This window comes from Octodon degus, unplaced genomic scaffold (genome assembly GCF_000260255.1).
Source record: "Octodon degus isolate 3935 unplaced genomic scaffold, OctDeg1.0 scaffold00169, whole genome shotgun sequence".
Classification (NCBI taxonomy): Eukaryota; Metazoa; Chordata; class Mammalia; order Rodentia; family Octodontidae; genus Octodon; species Octodon degus.
The window spans coordinates 5,583,181-5,602,174 of record NW_004524745.1 but is presented as its reverse complement, the minus strand read 5'-3'; the positions used below and the strand labels follow the sequence as shown (position 1 = coordinate 5,602,174).

At 34.6% G+C, this 18,994-nt stretch overlaps 1 protein-coding gene across 1 annotated transcript in view; it reads right to left on the bottom strand.

The window, feature by feature from the left end:
* Tmem232 (transmembrane protein 232) overlaps positions 1–18,994 on the bottom strand; it is a 254,152-nt gene that overhangs the window by 147,713 nt on the left and 87,445 nt on the right. The window contains exon 10 of the mRNA XM_023703402.1: positions 4,299–4,477. Coding sequence (XP_023559170.1) covers positions 4,299–4,477 — 179 coding nt within the window. The remainder of the gene's footprint in view (positions 1–4,298; positions 4,478–18,994) is intronic.

Here is an 18,994-nt window from a genome sequence, read left to right as displayed (position 1 = left end):
GACCTCATGCTGGCCAGACAGGTGCTGTGACACTGGGCTATATCCCTGGCCCTCCAACACTAATTGTTTCATGTAAGCATTTATATGTTTATGAAACTCTACCATCTTATTTTGGTACTCCAAAATATAATGTATTTCAAATTCAATATCCACTGTTGATCAAACTATTCCCCAAGTAGGCAAGTCAATCTATGATTTTCTTTTATATACTGTTCTTATTTATGTTTGCATCATGACATTCCCTTTTGCAAAAGATGTTCCCTTTTATCTTCTCACCTTGAACTCTGAATTGAATTTATAATTTAAGTTTCCAGCCTGAAAAGTATGTACTGAAAGATGACAAGAATCTGCATCTCAATAATGTAAAAAACTTCTTTCAATCTTACATAGAATTAAACAAGGGTGATTATACTTGGTCAGCACCCAACAAGTAGATGTTAATTTAATGTTGTTTTACTATTTTGGTAGAAACTTTTATATAAAGCAATTCATTTTAGTCTCCTCACTGTAAGGAAAGTCAAACTAAATTAAATGTCAAATGAGTCAAGAATTATGTCAATGCCCCCATTGATATTTTATCATTTGCAACAATAAATCATGTTTTCTGTTGTCTAATAATCTGAATGGCTCTACTTCTAGCTAATAGTTAAATAAAATAGGTCTAATATTCATTGCCTTTCAGTCTATTTAGTGCAAAGTAAGCTTATTTCTCTTATTAAATACATACTATGCCTAAATCAATGTAATGGCTTAGATTTTTTTTTCTCTGAGAATAATTTGCCTTCTTCACTCACTTTCTATTTAAAATCAATGAAAACTGTCTTTATAAGTCTTCTAACTAAGCATTAAAAAACAAATTAGCACATGTAATGGTGGTTATGCTTTTATTGATTCCTTTAGTCTCAGTGCTGACTGCCTAACTAATGAAATTTCTGCTTACATTTAATATCTAAAACATATTTGCTATGTCTGATTGACTTATGAATTTTAAATGTAATTATCTATAGATATTCACTAAAATTTTGAGGGAAGAAGAACATCTTATACCAAATGATTAGTCCTGAATACTGGCATATAAATAGAATTCTAATTATAGATGTAACAAATTTGAATTTGCTTTCATGCCAGTATAATCCATTAGAGATTTGAGGTGTCATATACAATAGATGTAAGATAGGATAAGAATATAGATGAGTGAATCATAGAAACAACAACAGAGAAACTAATAAGGTTGGAAGAAATGAATACATGTCATGTATATCTATTAGAAATTGGCTAAAAATTTGCATATATTCTTAGAAAATGGGCCATTAAGAAAATTTACATATTGCATCTGTGAAAGTTAGAAAGAACCAGAACTTTCAATGACAGAAAAAGTGTATTTTAGAATTGCAACAAATTAACCTGCCTTAAAATGAGAAAAAGAATAGAAATGCTGACAATGTCATATGGATTAATTATCATTAAAAGTCATACTTGCATTTTATGAATAGCTAATTTATAATGACTATATAACAATTAAAAAAATCAAGCAGCCAAGCAGAAATAAAATGTATTTTTAACTTTAAGGTAAAGGACTTTAGTGTCTATAAGATCGGATTGGCAACTTATATGGTCCCATGTAAAAAAAAAAAAAAAAAAGTAGACAATAAAACAAGGTAGATAACTAATCTATTATACAAATTAAGACATTTTTGTAAGTGAATTAATTCACTACCAATAAGGAGGCTGTAAAACAACAACAGCAAACATGTTAACCTGAGCTAATTCAAATATGTGCTCAGCATACTTAAAAATATTTGCAAAAAGTACAAGACCATAGCAGAATAAGCACTGCACCCAAAAGCCAACTCCTCCTCCTAGCTCCACAGTCAGGGCAGAGCCAGGCACAGCACTACCAGGCCTCAGCAAGGCTGCTTATCCTCAGAGCCCAAAGATAGAAATTTAAAGGGCTATGAGAATTATTACATACAGAATTCCAGTAATTTTTATACCCAAATCTAAGACTTTCAACACTATAAAAGCCATACCCATATAAATGAAGTTTCCCCTCAACTATTTGGAAACAGATGAATAAAATTATTAGGAGAACTCGCCTCATGTTTACCCCATGAATGTAGTAAACTTTTCTCAAGCCTGCTGTCTACTCATTTCAAGAGTTGCAAATAACACAGTTAGCAATACTAGAGAGAAATCAGCACAAAAAAACAATGAATTTCACCAGTTTACTTAGTAACCTACTTATTTATTAATTCCTCAATGCATTTTGCAGTTTTATTTTACTTTGTTTATCTAAAATTCATCAACATTGTCTGTTGGTACTTTTTTTAAAATTTATTTATTTATTTTTTTTGTTGGTACTTTTTGATTAAAAGCAAATTTTCCTACATGCCTTAGTTTCATTATAGCAGCATAACACTAAGTCATAACTTTTAGAAACATTAAGAAGTAATGTACTTCAGAGTACAACTTTTATCACCATGACTTTTTTAATTCTTTTGCAAAAATGTTAAGTGCTTCATAATATTAACTCACTTCTACATTGCATGGCTCCACATTACATACTGTTGTTAATTTCATTTCCAGTGGAGGAAACTGGAGGAAAAATATACCCAAGGTCACATAGCTGCTGCATAGTGCAGGTGACATTTTGAGTGGAGGCAACCTGGACCTAGGTTCCCTCACCATTGTCAGTCTTCTCTGTCTCCTATGTGACCTTTAGTAACTATGCCTGGCTATGGGTAGAGCAAGTGTGCCCAAGCATTCATCTCTGCAAAAGAAGAAGACTAAGCCTTACAAATGGGCTAATTAATTTCTTCCTGTTACGAATACTCATTTATCAAGGCACGTCTTAATTTCCAAATTTTATTTCTTGTTTTGTTACTTTGAATGTTTTTAAATAGTCAAGATAATTTCATAATTGATTTTTAAAATATTTTGTATAATCCTAGACATAATCAAACACAAATATTGTACCTCTCCAATATGTACTAGCATGTATTGGAATTTTGCACTGAATAAAACTCATGCTGGGGTGGAGCAAAGATGTCAATAGTTTGGATACCAAGTTCTAATTACATACTGGATGTAAGAACTGCTGGGCTGCTGTTGCACAGTAGAATGACTATAAATGACAATAATTACCGCACACTTCATAAAGCTAGAAGAAAGGATTTTCAATGGTTGCCTCATAAAGAAATGATAGATATCTTTGAAAAGATAGATACTGTTTACCTAATTTAAACATCACATCACACAAAGAATACATGTGTTGAAACATGGTATCTTCCTCATTAATATGCAAAATATTTTATTGTATATATCAGACAAAAATAAATTTAAAAGCAAATGATTCTTCTGGTTATATCTTTAAATGACAAATTTATTTAATATGTCATTACCATATTACAAAACTAGAATAATGTTGAGTCCTCCTACTTGGTAAATTTAAGCTTTTAAATTATAATTCTTGAATAATTTTAAGTATAATTTTGAATGCTTACTCATGTTCTGTTTGCAAATTCAATTATCAGATAGGCTGAGAAGAGGAGAGTCTGGAAACTAAGGGGGCAAATCGCTAAAGCAACTTTTACCTTTACCTATTTATTTTGATGTTGAAATCATTGATGTGAAAGTCACTTTTCACCTCTTTCTATTGCAGTGTTGTGCTGTGGCTAATTAGCTTCCCTGGTCTTTCTGCCACTGAACTTGGAAAAGGAGGAAACACTCAAGGGAACACAGATCTCTAGATTCCTCACATCATAAGACAATCCACTATAGCAAAGCCCCTTAACCATGTGTTGTGCATCTTAGCCTCAGTCGTAGTCTTTTGACAGATGTTAGTAGCAAGGTGCTGCTAGCTCTGCACATCCCTTCAACTTTCCAGCCTAGCTATGACCTCAAGTCGAAGGTATGGGTTGTGCTCATTATAAGTTTCTTTACTTTCCAAGATTTCTCCCAGAATTTTCTAAAAGATAAAAAGAATGAGGGCTTGTCATCATACTCCAATCTAGGGTGCTACTTGGAGTTCTATATTCAAACTGTTACTTGATGGGGTGTATTCCTAGATTTATTAAATTTATTGTTTCTGTTAAATTTTTGGAGATCTGTTTTCTGCCCAGATTAAAGATTACTCTGTTTATCTCTTTTTTAAAAAGTAGGTCAGTATTAATTTTAACAATAGTATTTTCAATGTTGGGTCTTTAAATCTGAACAAGAACACTCCTCTTTTCCAGACATTGACAAGCATGACTCCTGATATAAGCACCAATTCATTGAGCAGATGCTTTTCATCCTACCTGGGCTATAGTAATGGCATTTAGGATCCGTGCATCTTTCTCATAATCCTTCGTTTTTTGTAACGTTTGCCAAATCATATTTCCAAGTCCATCCTCCTCCAGATCACCCTGAAGTTCCCATGACATTTTCACCAGGTTATACACTAAGCCATAGTATCCAATCCAGACCACTTGATCACCTGTTTAAAAATAAGAATTCTTTGGAAGACATCATATTATTTACCAAGCATAACTGTATGGACAAAGAAACATTATCTTACAAAAATTAGTAGTAATAATAATAACAATAATAATTGTAGCTTTGGAAGTTTTTGAAACTCTAATGCTTTAATCATTTATTTTTTATCTTTTTTGTATTTAAAGAATACAAAATAGTGATACAAAATAAAGCATTAGGGGCCAGGGAGATGGCTTAGTAGAATAAGCGCTTGCCTGCCAAACACAAGGGCCTGAGTTCAATCCCCAGTTCTGCCGAAAAAAATTAAAAAATAAAAAATAAAACATAAAGCATTAGAAGGATGGCCAGACCGCTCAGTGGTCTAAAGCACCTGCTTAGGCAGATAATGAGACCTGGGTTTGATCCCAGGTATGCCATGCTGACCCCGTCCCTGGGGCACACTAAGACTGCAAATGAGACTGGGTATGGTGATGCATGCCTGTAATCCCAGTGCTTGGGAGGCTGAAAGCAAGAGAATCACCTCTAGTCTGATCTGTGTAGTGAAACCCTGTAGACCCTGTACTAAATACATTTTTAAAAAAGAAATCTAAAAAAAAAAAAAAAGAAAGAAACAAAGAAAGAAAAGAAAAGAAAGCATTAGAAATGATACAATGCAAGATTTCACTAAACAAAGTAATAGAAATTCCACAATGGTTGCTGGTACATGATGCTATCTTCAAATTAGTTGTTCAGATTACCAGATATAAACATGTAAGATTCATTTAAAGAAAAAAAATGGCGTTATAAGAAATTCAAAAGAGGAAAATAAATCAGAGGAAAGAAATTAAGCATTAGCTGCTTTTTGCAAAAAACAACAGAAATCAGCAGTACATTTATCCAAATTATACTGCATATACACATAAATATCTTTGTCCGTTCTTTCTTTTGTGCTTTTCCTCATCCTAGGTTTTCCTTCCCACTGAATAAATTATTTCCCCTTCACAGTATCTATTGTCCCTTTTAGATTTTCATTACTCTTTCAGGTTCTCACACTAGTGAGGTAATACGATATTTACACATGTGGGTCTGATCTATTTCACTTACCAATATAATCTCTAGCTGCACCCATTTATCTACCATGGCCTCATTGTTATCTTTTTTACATCTGAAAAATGCTCCATTGTACAAAAGTACTCCTTTAATTTTAAATGATCATACCAAATAGCTTAACGGATTATGGGCGCAGGGGCCAGGGGTTTGATCCCTGGGTGGGCTGCCAGCCCTACCCCTGGGGTACCCTGAGACAGCAATTGAGACTGGGCATGGTGTCGTGCACCTGTAATTCCAGCTCTTGGGAGGCTGTAAACAGGCAGATCACTACGAGTCTGATCTAGTAGAGAGACCCTTCCCTAAAATACAAAAAAAGAAAAGATCATAAGTCATCTTAATATGTTTAGCTGCATGAAAAGATATATTTAAATGACAATAGAATAGCCTTCTCTGACAAAACTAAACAAAAAAAGGGATACAAATGAATGACCATTTTGTATCTGTATATTCAAAATAGTTAGGATAGATATACAGCTACTTTCTCTTAATTCAATGAATAGAAAGATTTGTTCTAATACTGTTTGCGAACAGGATATCATGCTTGCATCTTGTATAAATAATAACTACTAAGACAGCAATATACAATGTATTAATTATTGAAACTGTCCTACTACTTGGTTTTGAAACTGTCTCTTTGCTATTGTTTCTCAATAAAAATTATTTTTAAAAATGGACTTAACATATTTCATGAATTTAGAAGTTAAGTGGGTAAATTGTGAACAAAAAATGAAAAACAAATCCACAGAATTTAGTGCTTGGCTAAAATTTATGTAGCAGTTAGAAATTTATATATTATACATATAAATTACACACACATACATATATATGGCTATATATATATATAAGCTACACATTATATACACATATTAAGGTTCCACTTTTTAAATAGTATTTCCCTTACAGAACAGAAAAAGTTTCTGTATACACTTTATCTTAACCCTTTTTCTACTTCCGGCATATTGCTATACAAACATGCTCAAAAACACAATCTGATTTACTTCTACGTAGGAGAAATATATATGAGTAGTAAAATATTGCAGTCCTCAAACTGAAACCAAAACAAAATAAAAATACCAGATCTATGAGAGGAAAGCCATAAAAAAAAAAAAAAAAAAAAAAAAAAAAAAAATAAACAAGGAGAAAGGTTAAAGAATGGAGATGAAAAGGCTGGAAAGCCTATTAAATTCTACATTGCATGCTTTTTCAAAGCCCTGGTGAACAAGCATACCACACAGGATATCATCGTGTCATGTGTGAATACAGTTACAAGCACAATTTGACAAGTCACAATCCTCAGTTTTCCCAAATTTGATCTCATTTTTATAATACAGCTTAATAACAGTTATAACTGTGCCTAGGATCATGGGAGTAACATCTAGGTATCCCTGCCTTGAGTCCTCACTACAATCCTGCTATGTAGATTTTACTACTACAGTTACAATTACACAATCAAATATATTGAACATATGACCCTCAACATGGCTAGAAAATTCCCAAGCATCATATAACTGGTGAGTGACTGCACAACTTAGTCCCATCTAATTAGTCCACGCAACATAGCCTCTTCAGTTGAGCACATGTCTTTGCAATCTCCTTCTTCCACTCCTTTCATAGGAAGGAAGAGACTAGAATGTAGAAAGAGGAAGTAGGTGAGAAAGCATGTACACAAGGGAACAGAGGCATATTTCTAGCACGTAATTTTTTTTCTTATTAAGTTTATTTACTAACAGCAAGTTTTCAGTTATTAGAGAAATACAGAAAATACCAAGAGCCTGATTTAACCTTTATGTTTTTCTTGAAAACACCACCAAGCTGGACTGGTGGGGTACGCTGGTGATTCCACCTACTTTGGGAGAGGAGGCAGGAAGACTGCAAGTTCAAGCCCTACGTGAGCTGCAGGGCACATTCAAGGACTGGCTCTTGCACCTAATCTTAAATTACTCTCTCCTGGATCTTTAATAAATAAAGTAGAAGCTGAAGATGTGAAGCTACAGTTAAGAAACCAGTTCTCTGAAATGTAATTTTCTTTAAATAGCAGGTTCCTTTTGCCAGGACTGAGTGTTTTATAAAATCATAGAGCTTTCAAAGAAAACAGGATAGTGCTAAGCAAATCAGGACAGTTGGGTCAGAAATAAGACTCACGGCAGGGAGGTCACTTCAAGGGAGAGAAGCGAAAAGATAGTTCTGAGAGTCTCAACGTGAGTTGAAGGGAAGGGCTCATATTAAAATGTGTACAGTACAACAGGTAACAATAAGTGGGGCCAGATTCAATGATAGATATTTGAGCAAAGGAGTCATGCTATGTCTTTTCAATGCAATTCCTTGTCTATTCAACCAACAACTTCGTAAGCTCACGTGGGTGTTTTATGAGGTAATCTAGGACTTTACTGTAATGGGCAGCAGGAGATTAGAGAGGCAGGGACAGACCCAAAACACTCTGGGTCTTGGGTCTAATTATATTTTTTAGCTATGAAGGAGGGAATAATGAAGGGTAAAGGAGAAGAATATTTTTAAGTCCAGAGAACCAAAATAACAATGACATTACTCACAAAAATGAGAAGGATTATGTAGAAAAGTCAGTTTTGGAAAAAGAAAGTAAATATTATTTGGAAAATATGGCACTGGGAATGTGGAGGTTGCTTTGCGTCATGCTACAGCTTGTTAAAGTATGAATGAAATAGGAGACAGCAAGAGGGAAACTACTGATTGTGACTCTAGCAGAGAAATAATGTTTGCCCTTGACATGAATAAGGAACTACTTTGAGCTTCTGATTTAATAATTCTGGAATGGCATGCTTTGGTGAGTAGTTTTTGAAAAGTATTATAATAAGATACATTGTGAATTTGTAACTCATTTCTCACTTATTTGTAGTCTCAACTTCTTTATAGTAAAATGAACAGCTTACAAAAGTACAATTGAGGGCCAGGGGGATAGCTTGGTGGTCTCAACACCTGCTTAGGCATGTGCAAGGACCTGGTTCGATCCCCAGTACCACTTCCCGTGCCCACCCTGCATGGAGCAGGCCCCTAAAACCCAGCATAGTGGTGCATGCCTGTAATCCCAGTGCTGGGGAGACTGAGACAGGAGGATCACTACAAGTCTTAGCTGCACAGCAAGACCCTGTACCAAATAAATAAGTAAATGATACTTTTTAAGTATGTTAAAAAAAACTGTCTTACTGCCTGGAAAGGTAGCTGAACAGTGTATGAGGTTCTGAGTTCAATCTCCAATACAAAAAAAAATTTCCTACATATTCTCAAATTATTTATTCAAGAACAATATTTTGGAAGACTAAAATAATTCAGTTAGCAAACCAAGAATGATTTTATTTTAGAAGGCTAACGATAAGCCTATAGAATATATTATGATAATTGTGCCCTCAAACACATAATTCCTTTAAAAATTCCTTTATGAAAAGTAGGCTCTTTCCTTGTTGACTTGAACTCCAGAGAAGTACCAATGAAGAATATTTGTGGGGAGAAGCCATTACATTTAATTGACTGACAGCTAGTGAAGGAAAAAAATCTTATAAGGACAGATGGAATGTGCTGCAGCTCTCATAAAAAGTAGACCGCAACCACATCTGCACATCTCAACATTTACTGAAATCACAGCTGCTATGGAACTCCCCAGCCGGCAACCAAACCATCACAGAAGGCACTTTTCTGCTCTGCTTTCAGTGACCCAGTGGCAGTTATCAAAGATGTGACTTCAAGTGTATGGAGAGAAAAAGCACTCATATCTGTAGCTAAGCAGGACCCTAGGAAATAAAAAAATTAAAAAAAAAACTGAACCAAAAAAACAAATTCTTAGAATTCATTTTAAAAAACATGGCACTTGAAATCCAATAGTATGAGGCTTTTTTTGTACCAATACTTTATTTTTGTGGTTAGACTCTTTGGTGCCCTTTGAGCGTCACTGGGTTTTTAGGCTTAATACACTCAGCAAATTGAAAATATGCATATTTCTATGTACATGCATGTGTTTAAATGACAGTAGCATTTATAATCTTGACAAATACAACTTAATACCATAGAATCTAATATGTCACTGAAAATATATATGTAGTTCCAAGTTCTGTCTTTATGAAATGCCACCTAGAGTGAAAAGAACGAGAACACCACCAAGATAGCAAAGGTTAGACAAGAATCAGACAGCCATGTGCTTATCACATACTTACTGAGTAAAGTTTTTTTTGTAGCCAAAAAAATAAAGATTATCACTTGATTTTAATGTGACAGATACAAGAAAGTAAACATCACAATACCGTGAACAAGTATTACCCAAATAGAACATAGTAATATGACCCATGATTTTGTAAAGAAACTACTATAGACAAAGAGAAACTTCCCCATGAGCATATAATATTCAAGCAGACTGCTGGATGAAAAATACATTATTACCCCAAAATGTCCCCAACAAGGGAGTAGAAAATGAAAAGGTTTGGTCCCAAAATAACTTGAAGCTTTAGGGAAATAAAAAATAGGACAGAATCAACAAGAGGGTAAAATACCTGAAAGACCTGAAATATTTTTACATGTTAGTATCTTACTTCTCTCCACAGATTAGTTTTAAAAAGTAAGGGTTTCCCCCATATACAGAACAACTTTATTATTTATAGTCCAAAGCTGTACATTACACATAAAGATTTTTTTCATTCTATATATCAGCTATTTTACATTGCAGGATATTTTTAAATATATTTGGTTGTTACAGGGTCTTACTACACAGCTGGGACTCGTGGTGATCCTCCTGCTTTCAGCCTCCACAGCAGTGGGATTACAGGCATGAGCCACTATACTCAGACTCTGGCTGGCTCAGACTCCCTAGGGGCAGGCCTGACACGGCATGTGGTGCTGGGATTGAACCACCTTGGGCTTGCCTCAGTTTGCCTAAGCAGGCGCTTTAGTCAGCTGAGCTATCTCACTGGCCCCTGCATCATAGCATTTTAAAAGATTCAAAGTGATTCATTTTGCCTTTCTGGCTCTTTGGTGGAAAGTGAATTTTAGGGACTCAAATGGGAATCAGGGAGATTTTTTTAACTTTGTAAAGTAGTTAACTGTAAGCCAAGTGATGATGGCATGAACTTGGGGCATGTGCACTTAATGAGCCATATCCAAGAGAAAGATTGACATTTATTCTTCACTGTTCTAAGACTAGCCCTCATAAGCCTTGGAATGTCCTGCCTGATTGAAAAGAAAATCCTATTTGCCTAGGATCTTTGACCCATGTTATATAGTCTGTGATAAAGCATGTTTTCTGGTGAAGTAATTTGGGCCACATCCAATCAGCTGAAGCTCTGGAAGGGCCACAGATTATAGTCAACCACATAGCAGGAAGTCATCCAAAGGAGTGTTTGACTGAGGCCCAATAATATTCTTAGATACTAAAGCCTGCTGAATTTTCATAGCTGCTGGTCATCTTTGTGTTTATCACACATGATTGAGAGAAGAAGACATCCAAACAGCTGCACTGGCAGAGGACAGTGGGGCAATCAGTCCTGGGGACTTTTCTTAATTTCTTCCTTTGGTTGATTTTAATTTTATCTTTTCATAGTCATAAATTTTAATCCAGAGTAAAATGATTGTGTTAAATTCTGTGGGTCTTTTCTTTTCATTTATTTATTTATTTAAATGAGAAAAAAGATAAAATGGCCATGAGACAGTTTCAAAACAGGTTAGTAGGACAGTTACAATAATTAATATATTGCATATTGTTGCCTTCATAGTAATTATTCAGAGGACAAAATACAGACATGATATCTTATCTAAACAATATATATATATTCTTTTCTTCTTACAACAAAATGGCCCTTTATTTATACATTTGCAAAGCTAGTAATATGTGACACAAGGTTGCCTAGTGACTAATAGCTGACCTTAACTGGAAAGAATGTTTATCTCAGGACTAAAGCAGTTTGTTTGCTTTAGGCTCTGAGGCCTAGTCTCACCTACACACATTTGATCAATTTGCTAGCTTCAGTGGCTCCCAACATAGCCCCTTTTTTCAGTTTGTTTTGTCACAGATGGGTGCTACATTGCAGTTAGGAAAGCTGTATTTGGAGAAAGCTCTAAAATACTTGATGCAAGTCCAAAGATTGTAGGTACTTGAATTCAGCAAAATACCCAATATAGTCCCATAGTCCATAATAGTAGTGAGTCATCAGAACAAATGGTAATTGTCAGTTGTTGAATTGAGCCTTTCACAGCTCAGCATATTAGTATAACTTTAGTTTTTATACCTCATGGTTACACTTTTCTGCTGGATGGTTAAGACCAAGTTAAAGTAAGACCTATATAACTAAAAATGTAACTTCTGCTATCTGACAAGGTCAGTCAAATCTCTTCAGGATTTACCCTGGAACCATGTACAGCACCTCGTAGATCTTTTGTCAGTGTCAGCCATCTGGATGAGTCATGGCCACTGCTTGACCAATTTGCTGTCTGTGAAAGCCTCGAAGAATTTCTTTTCTCTCTAGGTGACTCTCCTTAGACACACTCTACATCATCAATCACTATCCTCTGTGGCCCCATAGTCTCCTTGATCAGAAGATGTGGGACACCACTGAGTTACAGGATGTCACAGCAGAGGTTCTCTTACGTCCTGAGTCCTCAATGACCTTGAAGGGCTAGGGCCAAAATGTTGGCTGTCCTTTTAGCCCATCTATCTCTCTAACTTTCAGTCTTCAAACTTGAGTTATTAAGCATCCAGAAAAAAAGCTTCATGATATTATTACCTTGTAACAGAGGCAGTTAAGCTTAACATTACTATCTATCTGAATATCAAACACCTCAGACATAAAATGGAACTGTTATTTTCCAACAGGTTTTAATATCAACTTAGATGTTTTTCAACAATCATGGATATTCTAAAATTTAAATTCCTATAGAATGTTAAAAAACAATTACACATTTTTACACAGAAAGTGAGAAATCCAACCATATACAACATTGTAGCAGGACAATCCTATGACATTTTTTTTCTTGTCTCTCATTTTTTATTACTTTCTTATACAAACTTTTACTTTATTTTTTTCAAACTTTTACTTTAAAGAGAGTACAGCAAGAATTGATATGACATTCAAAGCAGTACACATTTTGAAGACCAAAATGCCAGGCATTTCAAGCATGGTGTTAGTATTACACATTGTGGTCCTCAATGCAGTTGCTTAGCTCACAGATCACAGCTTATCTGTGGGGTTTTTAACAACTTATTACACGTGAATATTGTCTCAAAGATACCCAGACATGTAGTTGGTGTCGGACGAGACATAGTTTTAATATCAACTTAGATATTTAAAAAAAAAAAAACTAGTCTTGAGGGCTCTCAAGCTTCAAAAAATAATGACAGAGATCAAAAGGAGGAGAAAATCTGAGGAAAAAAATTGAATGCATATTAAGATAAATAGGAATTTCATAGCATTCTTTATTTTCAGAATATTGCGAAACTATGAAAAGCCATGATAATGATATACTATCATGATATATTATAATAAATTTATAAAATGTCATTAAAAGAGTTATTTCACATTCATGATCATTTTTATCTTTATGCATATTAAACAAACATTCAAAGTACTAAATTTAAGGAGACTAAATTGTTACTCATATAACCATAAGCTGTTGCAGGTAATATTGAAAACCAAATACAAACAACTGATTATTTTATTAGAAGTGGCAGCTAATTGAAATATGATGGTAACTAGGACAGCAAAATGTTCACAACTAAGAAATTGAGAACTGGCTTGACTTAAAACCTTATAATCTTTTCCAACAGTTACTCAATTATGAAAATCTCATAATTAAAATAATATTTTTTTGGAATTACAACTAAGAACCAACTATAAAAGTAGTTCATTTTCTTTTCAGGACCAACTGTGATTCTTATAAATATACTGAAAAAGTCAGATTTCTGTTCTCAGATTTATAGTAAGTTTCACTAAACTAAATTTAGACCTCCAAGAGATACAGATTATTTCAATGGATGTAGATAATTTTCACAGGTTTTTTTTTATATTCCAAAAGCAAGGAAGAAAAATAAAAATGATCTAGGAAACTAACAAAATAATTTTATGTTTGTAAGTATGTTATATTATGTATAAAAATATATTTTAAAGCTGATAATCTTGAAGAAACTAAGATTCTAAGAAATATAGCAAATTTCTTAAAGTCACTTGGAACTTGACACCTAGCTGTTACTGATTCCAAGTTGTTGGCTTGCAAAACTACTGACACCATGTCTAGTCTGGTGAACATTTCTTCATCGATAGCTTCCTCCTTTACAACCATTTTGGGGTTATTTTCTTGCATCTTTTTTTAACCTAAATCTTACTTACCATATGAGGTGGGGACTATTAATACACCTTCCAATCATTAATTACTTTCAGATATCTATTAAAGAATTAAATGAGGTTGGCAACATCAGAAATGTGGCAAAATAGAAAGAAATGGGCTCTTTCTGCATCCCACAGACACTGCAAGTCAAAGGAATACATAGATGAACTTCTAGAGTGAGAAACTCCAAAAGGCTAGAAACTATTCTGCACACTTGCAAGTGTCAATCTGGTTACACCAAGACTAGCAGGGAGAGCAGAAACCCCTGAGTCATAACTCTCACCCTGGGGTGGACAGCACCATACAATGCAAAGGAGTAGTTAGTTAAAAATTCCCCAAATCCAGAAAAGGAAATGGGCATACTGATTCAGGAGCCTGAAGCAGCCCAAAATAAGATAAATCTGAAATCTACCCCAAGACAACTCATATTCAAATTGCCAAAAGTCAAAGAGGAAATTTTAAAAACTGCAACAAAAAAATAAAAACGGAACAAGACATTTTCATACACTAGGGAAGTCTCATGAATGAGACTACTGGCAGATTTTTTAATATAAACATCAATGGCCAAAAGGAAGAGGGCTGTCATACTCAGAGCGCTGCAAAAGTATCCACCCAGTCCTGTCTACAAATCAAGTTTATTGGTGCATTTTAAATATGCATAGTGATCTCTTTCATCTTAGGGACTTTGTACCTGTATATGACTTACCTCAGCCCCTCTTTTCTTCCTTTTCCCTTTTCTTACTTTAATCCCTTTTTCTCTTCTCGTCTACAAAAGCTTTATCTTCATCTATCCCTCTTTAATCTCTTTTGTGCCTTTCCTTCCCCTCCTCCCAGTTCCCTTCCAAAGTGAGCATATCCTTCCTATTTCGTAGTATCCAGTATACATTCTCGTCCTCATTTACACTTTTGGTTTCTCACACCAGAGAAACAATGTGATATTTACATGTGTGTTTGATTATTTCACTTAAGACTATGGTCTCAAGGTCCAACCATTTAGAAATGCCCCAACCTTCCTTATGGCTGAGAGGTACACTCAATTTTATATTTTTTTAAAACAAGATCACCTCTTTTTTATCCATTAATCACTTGATGGGCATTTGGCCTTTTTCTAAGATTTACCTATTACAAATTACTGCTACAAATGAGTGTGTATATATCACACACTCATATTGTGATGTGATTTTTTCTTTCTTTCATGAAGACAGCAAAAGCAGTGTGAATGGGTCTAAGGCAACGTCTAATTTTAGTTTTATGAGGGATCTCCACTGTGTTTTCCACACTGGTTGCACCAGCCTACACTCCTCCTAACAGTGGAAAGGGCTCCCTTTTCCCCACCTAACCACCAGAATTACTTATTGGTTGATTTCTTGACAGTAGGCATTTTTTCCAAAGTGTGATGGAGTCTCAGCATAGTTTAATTTGCCTCTCTCAAATTCTCAGAGACATTGAATTTTTTTATATATTTATTTGCCATTCTTACTTCTTCATCTGAGAAATGTCCCTTTTTTTTTAGATGCTCATTTTTTTAAATCGGGTCTTTAAATAAGAGTGCTATAACTTTTTAAATTCTTAATGTATTCTAAATATTAGCCCCTTGTCTGAAGAACAGCTGGCAAAAATATTTTCCCACTCAGTGTGTTGTTTGAAGGTGAAACACTTTCCCAGACAAACAAAAGTTGGAAGAATATTAACATTAACACTGTTTTACAAGAAATGCTAAAGGGTGCTATTCAACTTGAAACAAAAGGAGACAAAACAGCAATATGGTAGAATGGTAACATAAGAATAAAACAAATTGCTTGTTGAGGTCTGGTATAGACTCTAAACACCTCATGTGTTTAGAAGGTGACTGGATCATGGGGTACCATACCCCTAATCAATCCTTAGCTCAGTGTGGAGCTAGGAGGTGAGGCCTGGATGGAAGAGGCACAGTGGCAGGGCCTGGTAGAGGAAAAGGGCTCATAGCATGGTGACCAGAAAGCATAGAGAGAAGAGAGGAGTGGAGGTGGGAGGTGCACTCTACTAGATCATTCCCGAGTGACCGCCTCCTTCAACTACCATTCTTTTACCCTTTCTAACTGTGAAAAGCAAGACATTTTGCAGTTATTGCTTGTCCTCCTACACCTTTTCTCTAGCTGTGTGTATTTTGGGTTTTTTTAAATAACTTTTTGATCTTTTATTTACCTATTTGGCACCGGGTCCCACTGCGCAACTTGGACCCATAGTGATCCTCCTGTCTCAGCTTCCTCAGCAGGTATGCACCACCATGCCTGGTTTACAGGTATGCACTACCATGCCTGGTTTCGGTGACCAGCAAGGTACGTCAAGAGTTCTGGGTCTGCACAGCCTGCAATACTGGGGATTGAACCCAGGTCCTTGTGCTTGCTAGACAGGAGCTTAGATCACTGAGCTATTTTCCCAGCCCTATTGGTGTTGCTTGTACTAGGAATTGGAGTTGGACTTTGTACTTGTCCTGCAGGTGCTGCACCACTAAGCTATATCCCCCCAGCTCTTGCAAATAAAGTCAAAACCAATACTCAGATAATAAGAGTGAATTCTCAGGAATTAAAACATATGCTTTTCTCTTCACTAGAAATTTATTTTTCCCAGGCTTCCTTATAGCTGTGGGGACTCACATACCAAGTGCTGTCAATTTTACACAAAGAAAGTCCTCTGGGTTGCTTCTGTGATATGAAAGAAAAAAATCTCATAAAGAGCCAGCATTATCCCTTCTTTTTCTCCTTGCCTTCCAATGTAATACGAATATAAGAAGTCTGGAGCCGAAAAGAACAAAGCTCTATTTTATTTTATTTTTGATATCAGGAATCGAACTCAGGGACTTGCACTTGCCAGGCAAGTTCTGTGCCACTGAGCTACACCTCAGGGCCCACAAAAGCTACCTTTTAGTAATGAGGCAACAAGGATAGAAATGAAAACCCAGTATCCTTGGAGGTCAAAGCAGAAAAGTACAAGGAGAAAGGATCTTGTCATTATCCTTAAATGGCTGATTAGTCTCCTTGTCCCTCATTAGGCAATATAATGCAACTATAGAATAAGTTTCTGTCCTGATTTGTTTAGGAAGCTTTTTTTGTTTTGTTTTTGTTTTTGTTTTGCAGTACTGGGGATTAAACTCAGGATCCTGCACTTGCCAGGCAAGCACTTATTTTGCTGTGTGTAGAAAGCATTTACATGAGTTTAACACAAAGTTGGATGCATTATGAGGAATGAAATTATGAGACAATTTGCTACATAAGCATTAGGTTATTGAAGAATCTTGGTATCATACAACAAAAATAATTATGGAGTGAATTACCTGCCAAAATAACCAAAAAATGTCCCTTTGAACAGTCGATCAATAATACTTTTGCAGAAAGAATTAGCAAGATGAACAAATGCTACCGCCAAAATTTGAGCTGCACATAACAGATAATGGAAGAAATTCAAAAATATTACTGAGGAGTGTGTAAAGTACTCTAAAGGGAAGCAAAACAAGCAAAAACAATGAAGGTGTTATATTAAATTGAAGTAAAGATTTTAATAGGGACAATTCACCGTGTGGACATGCCAGGAACCCAAGTTGTTAGCAGTTAAAATGATACTATAGATTGCTATTATAGACTGCTGGAAGATTTTCAATTTTTATATTAATTTTATTGAGAAAGAAATAGCAATGAGACAGTTTCAAAACAGATTAGTAGGACAGTTACAATAATTAATACATTGCATATTGTTGTCTTCATAGTAGTTATTCATAGTACAAGATGCAAACATGATATCTTCTCTAAGCACTATTTGTACAAATCTTTCTTCTCATTGAACTAACAGAAAGTAACTGTATATCTATCTTAACTATTTTATATATGCAGATGTATATATATTTTTTCACTACAAAATGGTCCTTCATTTATATCCCTCTTTATTGTTTACTTTTGACAGAGATGGGTATTCGATTGTCATTCATATATTGTAGATGCATGAATTCAGGCAAGTAATCCAATATAGTCCAGTAGTCTATGACAGTAGTGGTTTAACCGCATGACTGGCAATGTCAGAAGTTGTTGACTTGAGCCTTTTACAGCTCAGCAAAAACAAAGTCAGATTTTCAATATTTATCATCCTTATTTACCAAATTTTAAGGGTAGTCATCCTGTAGCATTTGAAGAACAAAAGTAAAGCCTTCGTAAGTATTTCTTTTCATTTTACAGCTTATTAGATGATCAGATATTTCTTGAAATATAACTTTTTATGAGAACCCATTTGTTTTCTCCCAAATTGAACTTTGTACTAACATTCAGCAGGATATTTGCTGTTACTGTATGGGTGTATGATGATATTAGAATTCCTTTGCAAAAGATCATTTTGCTATAGGCTTTGTATTATGATTCACTGTTTAGTAATTTATTCTATTTTGTTTCGTCTTGTGATTTTCTCATTACTTTTCAGTGTTAACTAACATGCAGAACCAGGGCAGGTTGGGGGGAAGGCTCAGTAGAATAAGTGCTTTGCTGGCAAGCACAAGGGTCTGAGTTCAATCCCCAGTTCTGCCAACAAAAAGTAAATAAATAAAATAAAATGCAGAACCATTGTTCATTTTTAATTTTACTTGATAATTTTTCAAAGAATAAAACTACATATTAGTTTTTAATGTAATTTCCTATTGAGTCCTAGGTTTCATAATCCAATTGCATATACTGAATAAAGAATCATGATTCATATATTCTTGTATGATAAGTATTTAAGATTTCAAATAATTATAAATTTAAATTTGTAATCTATATCACTGTAATTTATACATCATAAATAAGGAAAAGGAATTAAAATAAACATATATGTTCATCATTCTAAATTCTGTATACAAAAACTTGTTCACCATTCACTTATCATTAAAATGTGCACTGAATTATCATAGTTTCATATTTAAGAAAGTGTCCATTTTTTCTTTCTTATCAATTTCTACCAGCCTATCAATAAAATTGTCTACTTCTTGTGATAATTTTTGTGAATGTATTTAATAAATACATTAAGAAAGAATACATATCTTCACATAACAAGGCTTATAGTCACTTGTTTGAACTTTTTTTTTTTTTTTTTTTTT